At 49.5% G+C, this 15,919-nt stretch overlaps 1 protein-coding gene across 1 annotated transcript in view; it reads right to left on the bottom strand.

The window, feature by feature from the left end:
* The window catches only part of COL6A1 (collagen type VI alpha 1 chain), a 67,319-nt gene that overhangs the window by 18,491 nt on the left and 32,909 nt on the right, over window positions 1-15,919 (bottom strand). Inside the window, exons 20-22 of the mRNA XM_005282633.5 lie at window positions 14,508-14,570; window positions 3,105-3,167; window positions 2,293-2,355 (exon numbers count right to left, since the gene is read on the bottom strand). Coding sequence (XP_005282690.2) covers window positions 2,293-2,355; window positions 3,105-3,167; window positions 14,508-14,570 — 189 coding nt within the window. The remainder of the gene's footprint in view (window positions 1-2,292; window positions 2,356-3,104; window positions 3,168-14,507; window positions 14,571-15,919) is intronic.

The following is a 15,919-nucleotide window of genomic DNA, read 5'->3' on the forward strand; positions in this document are numbered from 1 at the left end:
ATCATTAAGATGCTCTTTATCTTCTTGAGATGGTCACCCAAAAATGCTTAATGTGTCATTTCAATCAGAAAAGTGACTGTGACAGGATGGCATCTCCTTGCTGAAAAAATCTGCTCACTTTCCTATCGGCAATGAGTCTGGACTCCAGTTGGTTCCTATTTGCAATGCAGGGCTGTGAGACGCTGTGCTGGATTCTCCTGGGGGGCGGCATCTTTAATGGAATTGTTAGCTACGTCTCCATCTCTTGTTGGTGGGAATGCAGCTTGACTTTCAAACTCCAGCCTGATTTCACAGTGCTGATAGAAGAAAAGAAAACACCTTCCTACCTGTACATTGAGTGTATTTGATCTAGAGTCGCAGAGAACAGGCACGGATGCCCCTAATGCTATTTGTATAGGGCCATTGTTTAGGAACCACCACAATTCATATTCAGTCAAGTTAAATATCATTTTTCCTGCCTCATTTCTCCTGGGGCAGAAACCGCTTTTGTTGTATCCCTCCTGCCCCCACGTTCACACACATACTCAGTGCTATAGCCCCATCCACAAATGGGGAGGGAACTGGTCCCTTTTAAAGCTTCTGGGGGTAAAAGAGAGGCTGGGGGCAGGGTTACTGCTCTAACTCCCTCTCCACCTCCAATCTTCATCTGTCTCTTCAGTATCTGAAGCCGCGTGAGTGCCTGCTCTTTATTTCTGAAGTAAGGAGTAAAAGGGAGAGCGGCACTCACAGCAGGGGGCGGCAGGTGGGAAAGGCACGAAGATCTCCTTTTCCTCCACCGGAGTTTCACTGTGATGGGGACATTTCAGAGATCAGGCGTAAGGGATTTGGCCGTTGGAAAGAGGGTGCAGCCAAGACACCAAGACACATGCATTATATATACACGCCCCAATAGATGAACCAGCAGCTTTAAAAGAAGACTGATATTTTAGACCTCTGGGTCCTCTACTGAAATGTGTATTGAAGACATGACTCTTCCATCCTGCAGAGCTGGAGGACATAGTGAAAGGACTCTTTTCAAAGGGCTGGCTAGTGACAGTCTGATAGACATACAATTAATCCCACTTCCACCAGAAAATGTGTAGGCCAGACGGATTGTTTTTTCTCCTCTGGATTGGATGAGTCTTGTTACCTCAATGAACCTCCATTGCAGTGCAGTGACGTGCAGTAGAAATCCTTTAGGGAACTCCAGAGAAGGCTGCAAGCTAGTAGTGTGCTGTTGCTCACACAATAAGGAACAGGCATGCTGGTTTCAGTTCTATGTACACCAGAGAAGTGGGATGGGAAAAGTTCAGAAGAGAAGAGATCAGAGAAGAAAGGAGAGTTACGTGGCTGAGCTACTGACGGGAAAAGCTGCCTGTCTCTTTGACCAAGGTCTGTGCTTGTAATGGCTCATTTCTTTTCTATAGAAACTAAACCCACAGAAGCAAACCCAAACGATAACATGGGTTTATAGCATTTCACTGACAAAATATTCTGAACTTCTCTGTGGAGAAAAACGGATTCGGTTCCAACCATTCGTAGGACAATGAATGAATTTGCAATACAAAATGAATACGACGCGGGAGGGGAGGATGAAAACACAAAGCAGGCAAGAATGGGAGACCCATTTGGAGATTGTCAGCTGGTGGAAATCAGTGTAACACCATTGACATGAATGGAGCACACCAGCTGGGGAGCCGGTCCATAATGCTAAGTGTATTTGGTACCAAGGGACACATATTGCAAACAGCTGAGTGTGACTTGAGAGTAATGGGTTCCAGACTGATCTCTTTTGGAGCCTGAATGTATTTTAAGAACAAAATAAACTCAAGTATGTACACTGGCCCGCTAGAGTCTCTCTGCCCAGCCCTGCTGGCAGATGTTATGTTTGGATCCCTCTCCCCCCAGCATCCCGACAAACCATACAGCACAGCTGGAGGCCAGACTCCAGAATGGGTTTAACCTGTCAGCTAAGTCTCCCATTCTGCGGCTCTACTCCATGAGCCCCAGCGGGTGTCAATCAGACCTAGCACCATTGGCAGGAATAGGCCAGATCCCCAGTGGGTGTAACTCAGCAGATCTCCAGCTAAGTCAATGGAACGATGCTGATTTTCACCAGCTGAGGATCAGCCCTGTGTACGTGTGTGACCACAGGGGAGTATCCTGTGGGGACTCCTGCACAGCACTCGGCAGTTCTGCTGTGTAAGCCAAGGGCTCGGGGTGTGTGTGTGGGGGGGGAGCTTCCTCTTGCTGAGCACGACCAGTTGTAAGCCACTTTTCATCTGCCATATTCCACTGTGAAATACCACTCACCCTTTCACCCATCAAGCCAGGCTCTCCAGGCAATCCGATGGGTCCAGGGGATCCTTTGGGGCCCTGAAGGGAGACAGCGAAATGGTCAAGCATATTGTGAAGGACCTTAATGCACAGCAAATGATCCTTTCAAAGGCAAACCAGACGCATTCATTTTCCTGTGACATTTTGATCCCTCACTTCCTGCCTTAGAAGAACCCTGATGCTCTGAAGAATACAAATGGGAACACTGCAATATTCCAAGTGGAGTTGTTTACTTGTGGACAGCACGGGGAGTAAACTGTGCACCTTTGCCATTGTTTCTGTTCCCCCTTTTCCTCAGGGCAGTGGTGCAGGCCTATCAGGTGATCCATTCCGGAGTAGGACCAGACAAAGCCCACAAGGTGCACTGTAGGGAATGAGCCAACCCAGGCTTGTCAGGTTACACTAGTGTCCTAAGAGGGCCCTCCTCTACATTCTGTAATGTTCTTATTGCGGAAATCAAAGAGAGTAGACAGGCTGCTGTTAATAAGAATCACTTACTGAGTAGCTATACTGTCTACCAGCTCTGCTCAGAAAACTGACCCTAGAGATCTGTGGGTCCACACTGAAGAAGAAGCGTTTAAAATCCTACCATCCCATCATGGAGGTGGATTATTGTGTGTCCTGGAAAACCAGCTTCTCTGTTCCTGTTTATAAGGGCTCCAAGATCCATAAGGCTAGGCACCCTGTCCACTGGGAACCAGGAGAGAGAGCCTTTTTTGATCACCGCTCTCTGGTTTATATATCACACAGGCATTCCTTCCTTGACAACAAAGATAAAGAACACTAACCTCAGGTCCCATGGGTCCTTCTTCTCCTCTGTACCCCTTGGGTCCAATCGGACCACCCTCACCCTGTGAAAGTAAAAAGAGAACTGAAAGTTTCATTTCTTCCCTGTCTCGCTGGTTACGTTCCTCTGGAGGCATTGCCCAGAGGAGCACATACCCGTCTCCCACGCATTGTGTGCATGGCCTGTGCAGGAATGTGATTCCCCCCCACATCCTGCTACGGGTCTGGACCCTGGGCACCACATCACAAACCCCAGCTTGGATTCTGAGCATCCAGCCAGACAGCAATGCTGAGTACTGCACCGTCACAGATGTCGTGGCTGGCGGCCCAGATTCTCCCAGGTGACTCATTCCCAAACTTCACCCTTGAAAGCCTTATGGTGATTCAATTCATGTCCAAATTTAGCTCACCAGGGTGGGGAAATATTTCTTCATTTCATGACCCACAGGGTGGGGGCTGGTGCCTGATGAACCCATTACACGTTAATGGGTCATGCCCAGCTCAGTCACAGTTTATTTTAAGGTTTCCATTTATAAATACAGGCGGTCAGACTGGATGATCACAATGGTCCCTTCAGGTCTTGGAATCTCGGAATCTAGCTATCTATAACACATACTACTCCTGTCAGTAACAAGCTTATACATGGAACCTTAATATAAAGTGTGGCCTCTAATTCCTGTCTGCTGGCAGCAAAACCATTCTTCCATGCAGGCTTTGATAACAGACATAATACACAGTATTATGTGTTGTGTCTCTTAGACGCATAGATCTTAAGGCCAGAAGGGACCATTATGATCATCTAATTTGACCTCCGGCACATCATAGGCCAAAGAACCTTACCCACCCACTCCTGTAACAGACCCCGAACCTCTGGCTGACTTACTGAAGTCCTCAAATCAAGATTAAAAGACTTTAAGTTACAGAGAATTCACCATTTACACTTGTTTAAACCTACAAGTGACCCCATGCCACATGCTGCAGAGGAAGGTGAAATCCCCCCCACCCCCACCCCCAGGGTCTCTGCCAATCTGCCCTGGGGTAAAATTCCTTCTGACCTCAAATATGGGGATCAGTTAGACCCTGAGCATGTGGGCAAAACCCGCCGGCAAGACACCTGGGAAAGAATTCTCTGTAGTAACCCAGCCCTCCCCATCTAGTGTCCCATCACCGGCCATTGGAGATATTTGCTACCAGCAGTCGCAGATCGGCTACATGCCATTGTAGGCAGTCCCCTCATACCATCTACTCCATCAACGTATCAAGCCCAGTCTAGAAACCAGTTTGGTTTTTTGCCCCCACTGCTCCCCTTGGGAGGCGGCTCCACAACTTCACTCCTCTGATGGTTCACCTAATTTCAAGCCCAAATTGTTGATGGCCCGTTTACAGCCATTTGCTCTTGCACTGCACGGTCCTTTCCTCTCTGCCGCTGGGCTGCCACATCCTTGCCCACCAACCTGCAGCAGATTCCATCGCCTGGCACTGCCGCCGCCAAGCGCAGATCAGTGCTGCCCCAATGACGCGTTAAAAGCCGGGATGGGGAATCGAGTCTTTCGTCTCTAGGTCTGTAGGTAATATGTAGTGATCGCAGCTTTGTTCCCATCTCACAGCTGTATAGTGCCCTAGGAGAGTCGCCTTTCAAAGGCCTACATTGCCAACTGATCTCACCATTATGTCCTGTTCTAGGGAGCATGACGAATGCGACATCCCACACGAGTGCTTTAACCATCAAAGCTATAAGCTATTCTGTGAGATGGGCTTGTCAGTCTCCCCTATTGGAACTGTTCCACTTTATAGTCTCCATCGCCAGGTGGGCTGATGGGGAGCCTGGGAGTTCCACGGCTCAGGGCTTCCAACGCATCCAGAACCCCACCAGCCTGTCAGGTTAAGTGACAGGAACCCGGAAGCCCCGGGGCCATTGGCTTGTGGCTTGTCAGCAGCCCAGGATCTAGGTACCATCTGGCCCTGGTGACTTATTACTGTTTAGTTTATTAATTTGTTCCAAAACCTCCTCTAATGACATCTCAATCTGGGACAATTCCTCAGATTTGTCACCTAAAGAGAACGGCTCAGGCATGGGAATCTCCCTCATTTCCCCTGCAGTGAGGACTGATGCAAATGTAACCCCCCCCACCCCACCCCATCCTGTTCACTGGCCCACTCTGAGGTTGTCCAAGCCAGGGTAAGTCGGCCTTGGGGCTTTTTACACAATACTGGGATACTGGGCCTGAGACTCCTCTGTGTGCTCTGCATTGTGTGTCAGTGTGTGTCACCTCAGACCAGACCCATTCAGACAAACCATCAGCAACCAGGCTTTATTCTGTAAGGAAACCAAACAGGATTCCAGCCCAGCAGCCTCCTGCCAGCTTGCCTGACTTGGGCTCCCAGCTCAGTCAGTGCTGAAACGTCCTGCTAGGAGGGCAGAGGGTACATCCTGGCAGGAACCAGGACGTTCTCCCAACATGCCGCAGTTTGTAGTCTGCAGCTTGCCGCTCCCACTGCTGCTGCAGAAGCACGCTGCACTTGGGATACACTTAGTTTCTTCGCAACGGCCTTATCTTCCTGGAGTGCTCCTTGAGCAACTCTATCGTCCAGCAGCACCATTGATTGTTTGGTCGGCTTCCTGCTTCTCATGTACTTAAAAAAAAAGTTTTGGTTTTTTGAGTCTTTTGCTCTTCAACTTCTTTTTTGGCCTGCCTCTAATTGTACTTTTACAGTTGACTTGCCGGAGTTTATGCTCCTTTCTATTTTCCCCAGAATGATTTGAATTCAAATTTTTAAAGGATGCCTTTATGCCTCTAACCACCTCTTTTCCTCTGTTGTTTAGTCATGGTGGCATTTTTTTGGCCCTCTTACTCTTTTTTTTTTAATTTGGGGTGCACATTTAATTTGAGCTTTTATTATGGTGTTTTGAACAAGTGTCCATGCAACTTGCAGGCATTTCACTCTTGTGACTGTTCCTTTTAAATAGCTTCCTCATTTGTGTGTAGTTCCCCTTTTTGACGTTAAATGCTGCTGTGGTGGGCTTCTTTGGTAGCCCTCCTCTGCTCAAGGGTGTTATATTTAATTACATCATGGTTGCTATTACCGAGTGATTCAGCTATATTCACCTCTTGGACCAGAGCCTGTGCTCCTCTTAGGACTAGATCAAGAATTGCCTCTCCCCTCGTGAGTTCCAGGACTTGCTGCTCCAAGAAGCTGTCATTAATGGGGTATAGAAATTTTATCTCTGCGTCCCATCCTGAGTTGACATGGGGTTAGTTGAAAACCCCCAGAGGGACCAGTCTGTGATGCAATCTCTCCTGGATCCCACCAATTATTTGAGGCATGTCTTACTAAAACTTTCTCTCGCACATGAAAATTACGCAGTTGTGTATGACTATTTGTGGCCACTTGATCACACAGTTCCTTACAAACGTCCCTACTGATATCAGGCTTTAGAACATCCTGGCGAGACCTTAAAAGATGTCTCTTGAGCAACACGGCTGATGTCTGATTTGTAGTAGTATGGGTTTCATTCCTAACATAGTAGCAAAGTTACATCCTCTAAACAAACTGTCACACAATGGATAGGAACAGTGTTGGTCCATACAGGGCGCCAACTCTTTGAATAAGGCCAAGAAGTTCATATCCCCTGAAATGGCCCTTGCCCACTATAATGTGGCTTTGCCTATAAAATCAACTTGTGACACTTTCGATATGCCTGAATAAATCTTTCTGCTAGTTCACTTGTGGAAGGATGGAACACAGATGATATGACATGTTCGATAGCCTTTCTTTTGACAAATAGTTGGGTCTCTTCAGATGTGAAGTGGGTCCCATTGTCCCTTACAAACTGTTCCAGAACTCCCTTCCGAGAAATACGAGTCTGCATGCTCTCAGCATCAGCGCTCAACTAGTTGAATTCATACAGAATGTTTCAATCCATTTAGAACGAACATCTACTGCAATCATGTACACCTGTCCCATAGATGGCCTGGAGTAATTCGTGTTGTACTGTGGCATTTGTTCAATTTGTGCCCTATAGAGCATATCGTCTGTCTCTGGTTCCATTTCGGTATCCTTACCTGCCTCTTCCATGGGCCAGCATGACAAGCAGTCTGCATTCACATGGTGGTTGGCACTTTTGAACTCAAGATGGTAACAGCAAGCACCCAAGGATATCATCCCATTGCCGGGACTGCTCTTTGGGTGAAAAGGTGAAGATCTGTAACCAGAGTAATTGTTTCCAGATGGAGAGTGGTGAAACTTTAACTCAGACTAAACTCAGAGCTTCTCCATCAATTTGACCATAGGTACATTCTGCTGAGGTAAGCAAAGGCAATAGATCTTTCAATGTGATCTTCCACCACGGGACAGTACTGCTCCTATGCCACATGGGGAAGGATCACAAGCAAAGCTACACGTTAGCGGGAAAGGGCCCTTTCTTGGAAGCCTTGGCAATGTTGTGTGGACAACCTCCATCTCTGTCCCTTGTGTGACAGGCGGTTTGGAGGCTGTAACTCTGTCACTTGTCAGGCAAGAACCTGTGGAAATGACGGACCATCCCTAGAAAGGAACGTCATTGTGACACATTCGGAGGCTTCAGCTTTCTAGTGTGATCTCTTTCTCAATGGCTTGCCCTCAAAACACACTTGCATTCACATTTCTCCTTGTTTGCTCTAAGTCCTCACTCAGCCAGCCTCACTAGGAACCTTCAAATCACCACAGATATGGGCAGCTCCATTCTTTTCATCACTGCCATGGCAGGGGCACTCCTCTCCTTCAGGTCACCTTGGGTAGCATCCCAGCTTCTGTAAGTGCTGCAGTTCAGTCTCTGCCTCTGGCCATATCGCGAAAGGCACTGGTCGAGCTTTGCAAAATGCAGAAACTTCCGCCTCCTAATGCTCAATTTTTGCTTTCATATGTTTTAAGGTTTTGATACCATCCTGAAAGACATCAGCTGCCTTGTCCAAAAGCTCTGCTCATTTTAGTTTGGGCCTGGAGTTTTGTTTTGTTTTAAACCTGCAGGAACGTTATGCTTTGCCAGTCCACCTGAATCTCTCCCAGCCATTCTTTACCATGTAGCGCAAAACTTCCTTGCTTTCCAACATACAGGTCTGCAAGGCGTTGTTTCCAGTCATGTGTTCCTTTCACTGTAATAATGCCCAGAGATTTCCCCTGTGTGATTTTAGTAGCACTGAGGTTTTCTGCAACTTCCCCCTATTAAGTGGTCTCTGATAATCCTGCTGTGAAATTAGAAAGAGCAGATGCTGTATCCAGCTCCATTTTAAGTTTTACTCCTCCCACTTGAAGGGGAATCGAAACAACATTTCATTTGTTGTCTTCTCAATTGAACAGTTGTAGAGGTAGGCTCCATGCTGTCATCTGGTATCCATGCCATTTCTACATACTTGGTACAGTGCCTGGAGTGCATTTAGGTTTCTGTATGCAGCAGATCTCAGTAACTCCCATCCACCTACTGTGTGTGTGTGTGTGTGTGTGTGTGTGTGTGTGTGTGTGTGTGTGTGTGTGTGTGTGTGTGTGTGTGTACACTGTCGAACATGGGGGTGACACAGACACACCACACACACACAGAAGGTTAACACCAGACCTTCCAAAGAGATCAAAGAAAGAATATACTGACCTCTAGATTTTCTCGCAGACATAAAGAAAGTGAAAGGGACTCAAGGGTTAGCAGGAGCCGTACATTCAGCCAAGAGAAACACATTCTAAGAGCCAGAACTCGCAGATAACAAGCCTTGAAAAATACTGTTTGCCAAGCTCCTTCCCTTCCCAATACCAATTATATATTTATTTTCTATTTGGCTGAGCAAAAGCATTTTCCCCTAGCTTATGGAAAAAACATCTTAGAGCGCAACTGCTTTTGAAATCTTACTGGAACCCTGTATCTATTTTAGCTAAACCTGACCAAGATACTCAGCAAGTCTCCTGTCTGGGAAGAACCCAGATCCGAAGTTAGAACCTATCCTGCTCTTCTGACAGGCGACTGATTGGACCATCATCTCTTCCATGGAAGGAGGGAGACTGTGTCTTCCACACATTGCAGCACAGAGACAGGCCCACTGCCTGGGATTCTTACTAAACAATGGTAGATGGATTTACTGCGGGCAGCATATATTTGTCCCAAACAGATTCCCAGCAATGAACCTACTCTAAAATCTTGGGCTCAAGGTTTGCATTGAGGCTCAGGCAATGTCTGTATTCATAGTTCAAATCTGGAACAGGCCTCAACCACAAATGAAGCATCTTAGTGGCCAATGGATATAGCTTGTCCACTATAGCTCAATGGGTAGTGATCAATGGCTCCATGTCTAGTTGGCAGCCGGTTTCAAGCGGAGTGCCCCAAGGGTCGGTCCTGGGGCCGGTTTTGTTTAATATCTTCATTAATGATCTGGATGATGGTGTGGACTGCACCCTCAGCAAGTTTGCAGATGACACTAAACTGGGAGGAATGATAGATACGCTGGAGGGTAGGGATAGGGATAAAGAGGGATCTAGACAAATTAGAGGATTGGGCCAAAAGAAACCTGATGAGATTCCACAAGGACAAGTGCAGAGTCCTGCACTTAGGACGGAAGAATCCCATGCACTGCTACAGACTAGGGACCAAGTGGCTAGGCAGCAGTTCTGCAGAAAAGGACTTGGGGGTTAGGGTGGACGAGAAGCTCGTCAACAGTGTGCTCTTATTGCCAAGAAGGCTAACGGCATTTTGGGCTGTATAAGTAGGGGCATTGCCAGCAGATCGAGGAACGTGATCATTCCCCTTTATTCGACATTGGTGAGGCCTCATCTGGAGTACTGTGTCCAGTTGTGGGCCCCACACTACAAGAAGGATGTGGAAAAATTGGAAAGAGTCCAGCGGAGGGCAACAAAAATGATTAGGGAGCTGGAGCACATGACTTATGAGGAGAGGCTGAGGGAACTGGGATTGTTTAGTCTGCAGAAGAGAAGAATGAGGGGGGATTTGATAGCAGCCTTCAACTACCTGAAAGGGGGTTCCCAAGTGGATGGATCTAGTCTGTTCTCAGTGGTACCAGATGACAGAACAAGGAGTAATGGTCTCAAGTTGCAGTGGGGGTGGTTGAGGTTGGATATTAGGAAAAACTTTTTCACTAGGAGGGTGGTGAAGCACTGGAATGCGTTACCTAGGGAGGTGTTGGAGTCTCCTTCCTTGGAGATTTTTAAGGCCCAGCTTGACAAAGCCCTGGCTGGGATGATTTAGTTTGGGATTGGTCCTGCTGTGAGCAGGGGGTTGGACTACATGACCTCCTGAGGTCCCTTCCAACCCTGATATTCTATGATTCTATGATTCCAAAACAGTGACTGTCTGGAATAAGCATGTCTGCCGTCTCTGTCCCTTTTTTGAAAAGGATCCATCACATACTCAGCCTGCCCCCTCCCTCCCAATCTGAATATATATTTTAAAAGAACAAAATGTACGAGGACCTGAAGTGCTTCTAAGTCATAAGTCAAAACCTACAACGTATGTCTCTCCTTCCCAACGGTTACCATCCCTCTCATGCGCAGCGGAGCTCCGTCCCTCCCCGTCTGACCAGGAGAACAGGCCCTTGTGGCGCACTGGCTCTCAGTTCCCTCCTTCCCCCAGATACTAAAGCACAGCCCCTGCAGGCTGCTGGCTTCCCCTGCCCATATCTGTGCTCCCAGGCCGCATTTTGCAACGGCCGAGTGAGGCCGGCTCATGTTGCAGATTTGGGGAAACCGGCCAACTCTTCCTGCTTTATTTCAAAAACATAAAATGCGGGCAGGGGAAGAGGCAAAGCCCGGCTGGGCCAGGTCTCTTGCTGCAGCGTGGCTGGAGGTGGGGGAGGTACAGGCAAGCACTTCGGAGCCCTTTGAAATGGCTGCTCTTGGCAAACGCCTTTGCAAAGAGTCTCAGCCAGCACAGGGGAAATACCATAAATGCTCATAAAAACAAATTGCTTTTCTACAACCAAAGTCTCTCCCGTACCCAAACCCTTTCCAGACGAGCGACAGCGCAGAGCTGTGTAATGGAGAGCCATCAGCCCGCCAGATCCTGCCGCCCCCGGAGAGTTAAATGCTTTGGCTGCAGCAGGAGCTTGGCTCAGTTAAGGATGTCAGGGTCTGGCCCAGTGGCATCCCACTGCAAACTGGATTCAGTGCCCAGCATCAGCACAAAATGTCCCCCGCCCAGGACTCAAGCTGTGGCTGGCACCAAGTTACAGACCAGTTCCGATGCCAGCACCCGCGCTTCGTCTTTCCATGCGGCTGCCTTCAATTAAACTCTGCGCTGGGGGCGGGGCACTCTGCAGTGCCTCTGGGGGGATCTCGGCGCTCTGAGCACAGGCTCCGGGGGAGGCGAGGAGGCTGGTGTGGAAGCAGCTGTGCTCCCTGTCCCCACAGACCTACCTCACACCCCACACCAGAGCGCAGGGGCAGGGTTAGCCCCACAAAGCCGGATTCCACAGGGCCCCTTTGCCTGAATGATGCTGGCACAACAGAGCCACCAAGCACCCTGGGGCGTGCCCCAGACGTTCCTACCCACCGGGCACTGGGTTGATGCAATAGGCCACTGGGGCCATGGCAACCAGGGCACGGTTTAATGCAGACCTGGCCTGCACCAGTTACCTGGCCCCTGGCAGCCCCGGATTTAAGTTGTCAAGGGATAAAAGGGAAGGTCCTTTCATGGATTGAGAACTGGTTAAAAGAGCAGGAACAAAGGGCAGGAATTAATGGCAAATTCTCAGAATGGAGAGGGGTAACTAGTGGTGTTCCCCAAGGGTCAGTCCTCGGACCGATCCTATTCAACTTATTTATAAATGATTTGGAGAAAGGGGTAAACAGTGAGGTGGCAAAGTTTGCAGATGATACTAAACTGCTCAAGATAGTTAAGACCAAAACAGACTGTGATGAACTTCAAAAAGATCTCACAAAACTAAGTGATTGGGCAACAAAATGGCAAATGAAGTTTAATGTGGATAGATGTAAAGTAATGCACATTGGAAAAAATAACCCCAACTATATATACAATATGATGGGGGCTAATTTAGCTACAACAAGTCAGGAAAAAGATCTTGGAGTCATCGTGGATAGTTCTCTGAAAATGTCCACACAGTGTGCAGAGGCGGTCAAAAAAGCAAACAGGATGTTAGGGATCATTAAAAAGGGATAGAGAATAAGACTGAGAATATATTATTGCCCTTATATAAATCGATGGTACGCCCACATCTCGAATACTGAGTACAGATGTGGTCTCCTCATCTCAAAAAAGATATACTGGCACTAGAAAAGGTTCAGAAAAGGGCAACTAAAATGATTAGGGGTTTGGAACGGGTCCCATATGAGGAGAGATTAAAGAGGCTTGGACTCTTCAGCTTGGAAAAGAGGAGACTAAGGGGGGATATGATAGAGGTATATAAAATCTTGAGTGATGTGGAGAAAGTGAATAAAGAAAAGTTATTTACTTGTTCCCATAATACAAGATCTAGGGGCCACCAAATGAAATTAATAGGCAGCAGGTTTAAAACAAATACAAGGAAGTTCTTCTTCACGCAGCGCACAGTCAACTTGTGGAACTCCTTACCTGAGGAGGTTGTGAAGGCTAGGACTATAATAGAGTTTAAAAGAGAACTGGATAAATTCATGATGGTTAAGTCCATTAATGGCTATTAGCCAGGACGGGTAAGGAATGGTGTCCCTAGCCTCTGCCTGTCAGAGGATGGAGATGGATGGCAGGAGAGAGATCACTTGATCATTGCCTGTTAGGTTCACTCCCTCTGGGGCACCTGGCATTGGCCACCGTCGGTAGACAGGATACTGGGCTAGATGGACCTTTGGTCTGACCCGGTACGGCCGTTCTTATGTTCTTATGGATTCAGGTGCTGCCTTATCTCTGTTGCTGCCGTGGGGGTGAACCAATTGTATGTAGGAGTCGTATTCCAACCACTTGGGAATTTCTGTAACATCGCCGAGCTGTATCTTGGGTCCAGCTGAGTTAGCCTCTCCCGTAACTTGGGCAGAGGACAGCGTGTCCTCTGGCCCCGTGGCTCAGAGCTGAAGCCCTGGTGAGCTATTGTTCTAGTGGCTGTTTGCCATTTGGCCCGGGGGCTCGGGTGTATCTGCAGTTCATGGCAGCTCAGGTCGGTGTTACGAGCTAGGGAGGATTAAAGCGTGGCAGTTTGCTGGGGCTGAAGGGCTTGGACAAGGAGCTGGAGGTGGGTCCCCGCAGAGGAGTGGTGCTTCCCGCCAGGCTTGGGGCGCTCTGCTGCGACCGGGGCTCCCGGGGCATGGCTGGGGCAGCACACAGCGACGGGTGGGGCGAAGGGCTCTTTCAGTGTTCAGTGGATTGAAGCAGAGAGGCTCGGGACTGGGTTGGCTGTACTCACGAAGGGCAGGGATCAGTGTGCGTGGTGACAAAAATAAACACCCGCCTTAATCCTCCCGTTGGAGTTTGCCAAACTAGGGCTGAACAGGGCAGGGCGAGTGCAGTGGGGCCTAGGTGAGTTTCCACACGCCCTGCCCTGGGGCCTCCTCCTCGCCTGCCCCCCCAGCCCTCCCAGCTATGGGGCAGCAAATGCAGGACGGAGGCTGATGCCCTGGGGGAGCATGAAAGGCAGGGTGGGGAGATCAGCATGGGGGTGCCCTCCTTGCCGATGATTTGGGGGATGTTTGGGCCCCCGGGAGCCAGCTAGCACAGAGCGGTAAGAGCTCCGAAGGGGAGGGGAAGCAGTATTCGGTGAAACTCGGCTAGCAGCACAGCGCCCACACTCGTCTTCAGTGCCCGCCCACCCTTCGTGGAGACAGCCAGAGCTGCTTCCTGCTGGGGGAGGGGGAGTCTCCATGGAAATGTCCCCGTTCCCACAGCAAACTGTTCTGGGCCCTGCAGCTTCCCCTCCTCGCGACCGTGGCGCACACAGCTTTGGTGATGGGAGGAGCAGAATTACTGGAAGCGCACTCTGGAAAGGAGCCCTCGAACCGGGCATGCTTTAAAAGAGACCATGTAAAGACGCAGGGCTCTAGACCACAATGCAGGGGCCAAATCATGCTCCCCCCAGTAGCCCACTGACTCAGGTGACTAAGAGGACCTAGGTCTCGCCCTAAGGCTTAGCATTCTGTCACCGCTGCTGTTCAGATCTGTAGGTTTCCAAATCTGCCGGACTGACTTGCTGGCGCCTGTTTCCACTGGGAGGAGGAAACGACGTGGAATTTTCTCAGTCCCAAACAGCCAGCCAACTCTCCGTTTTCTAGGCTTGCCCGGGTCCTGGACTCTGGCATGCACCCCTCCCACTGTCCCTCTTCTTGGGGGCATGTGTCCAGGCTGGGAAGGAAAGGCCGGGTGCACACCATCTCTAGCCACATCCCTGTCTGATTCGAACAAGCTCCTCATTTCCCCCCTGCCCAGAGGGATGGAGCAGTCGTGTTCTTACCGGGGCTCCGGGCTCTCCGAGCAGTCCTTCCCGTCCTTGGTCACCTTGTGGGCCAAGATCACCCTGAAAAGGCAGAAACAATATATAACTCAAGGAGACACTTTGGAAGCTGAGAGTCCTGCAGGTGCTGGGCAGCAGAGAGACAGAGAGAGCAAAGCGGCACAGGTGGGCAGAAAAGGGAGCATTGCAGAAAGCAGACCTTTAGCCACACGCAAAGCACCTTGGATCATTAGCCATCCAGCGAGATGGGTCCAAGTCACGAAGATCAGGTGGGAAATTAGCTAGTGCTCCGGGGAGTTTGCACGCAGGGTTGAGCATCAGCAAATGGGGTTCATCTGGGAATATCAGAATGGACTGAGAGCCAAGCTCTCCCAAGTACAGGGATGTTTTGGTTTGGGCCCATCTCTGCCTTAATGACTCACGTGAAGTTTCATTTAGCATTGTCAATGAGTATGGCAACGGCAGCCCTTGTCCCCAGTCAGGATCAGGCCCCTCTGCGCTAGGGGCTGTATAAACACCTATGAAGATGTGGTCCCTTCCTCAATGATCATAAAGTCAAGCCAAGGTATCTTCCCAACCTCTCTCCCCACTGTTCGGTGGGTGCCCTGCATTGCACACTGACAAGATACTTCTATCACTGCATGCACACAGAGAGCAGAGCTGGGGTCCTTCTTTCCAAACTGGGCCCTAACCTCAGCTCTGCTTTGGAAAGATGTGTGCTGTGGAGCTGTGCACAGGGCTTCCCAACTCCGCCCATTCCGGGCTATTGCCAGGTGCTTAGGGACTTTGTGCTCCGAAAAGGGGGGTGGGGATAGGAATTGGCCCTGTTGCAATGTTGAGCAAGGAGCAGGAAATGTATCTGCTAACTGGCCTGGCTTGGTGAAAAGGAATTCCAGGGAGCAAAGGCCAGGAACAATCCCTGTGGAGGATACTGGGATGGGGGGTGCCTGCAATGCCAAGGGGACAGCCATGAAATGGCTCATCGCCTCCTGCTTTTAAAGGGCCAGGATCTCCACATTTCTCCCTTAACGTCCCCTTCCTCACACCTGTTGGCTGTACAGACCGCCAGGGCTCGCTGGAGCAGGGGAGAGAGGCGGTGACTGGACACAGGAAGCAGGGATTCTCCAGGGGACTTGGTACTGTTAAACTTCCAGAGCTTTTCCTACAGCTGAAATGGATGATGTGCTGGAGCTGGACATCCCTCTGTCCTGCTTTGGAGAGCCCCGCTCAGCACACCTGTGAATGGAAACCCTGGGACCTTGGGCAGATGTGCCTTTAGCATTGAACCCTTGAGTCTAGCATTGCTGCTTTCAAAGCGCTCTGTGGTAGGGGCCAGCATCAGGGAGTCCCAGACTGCCCAGTTAGTGAGGAAACCTCGCACCATGGTTCTGCAAGTCAGACCCCCCACGACT

The sequence above is a fragment of the Chrysemys picta genome, chromosome 11, assembly GCF_011386835.1.
Source record: "Chrysemys picta bellii isolate R12L10 chromosome 11, ASM1138683v2, whole genome shotgun sequence".
Classification (NCBI taxonomy): domain Eukaryota; kingdom Metazoa; phylum Chordata; order Testudines; family Emydidae; genus Chrysemys; species Chrysemys picta.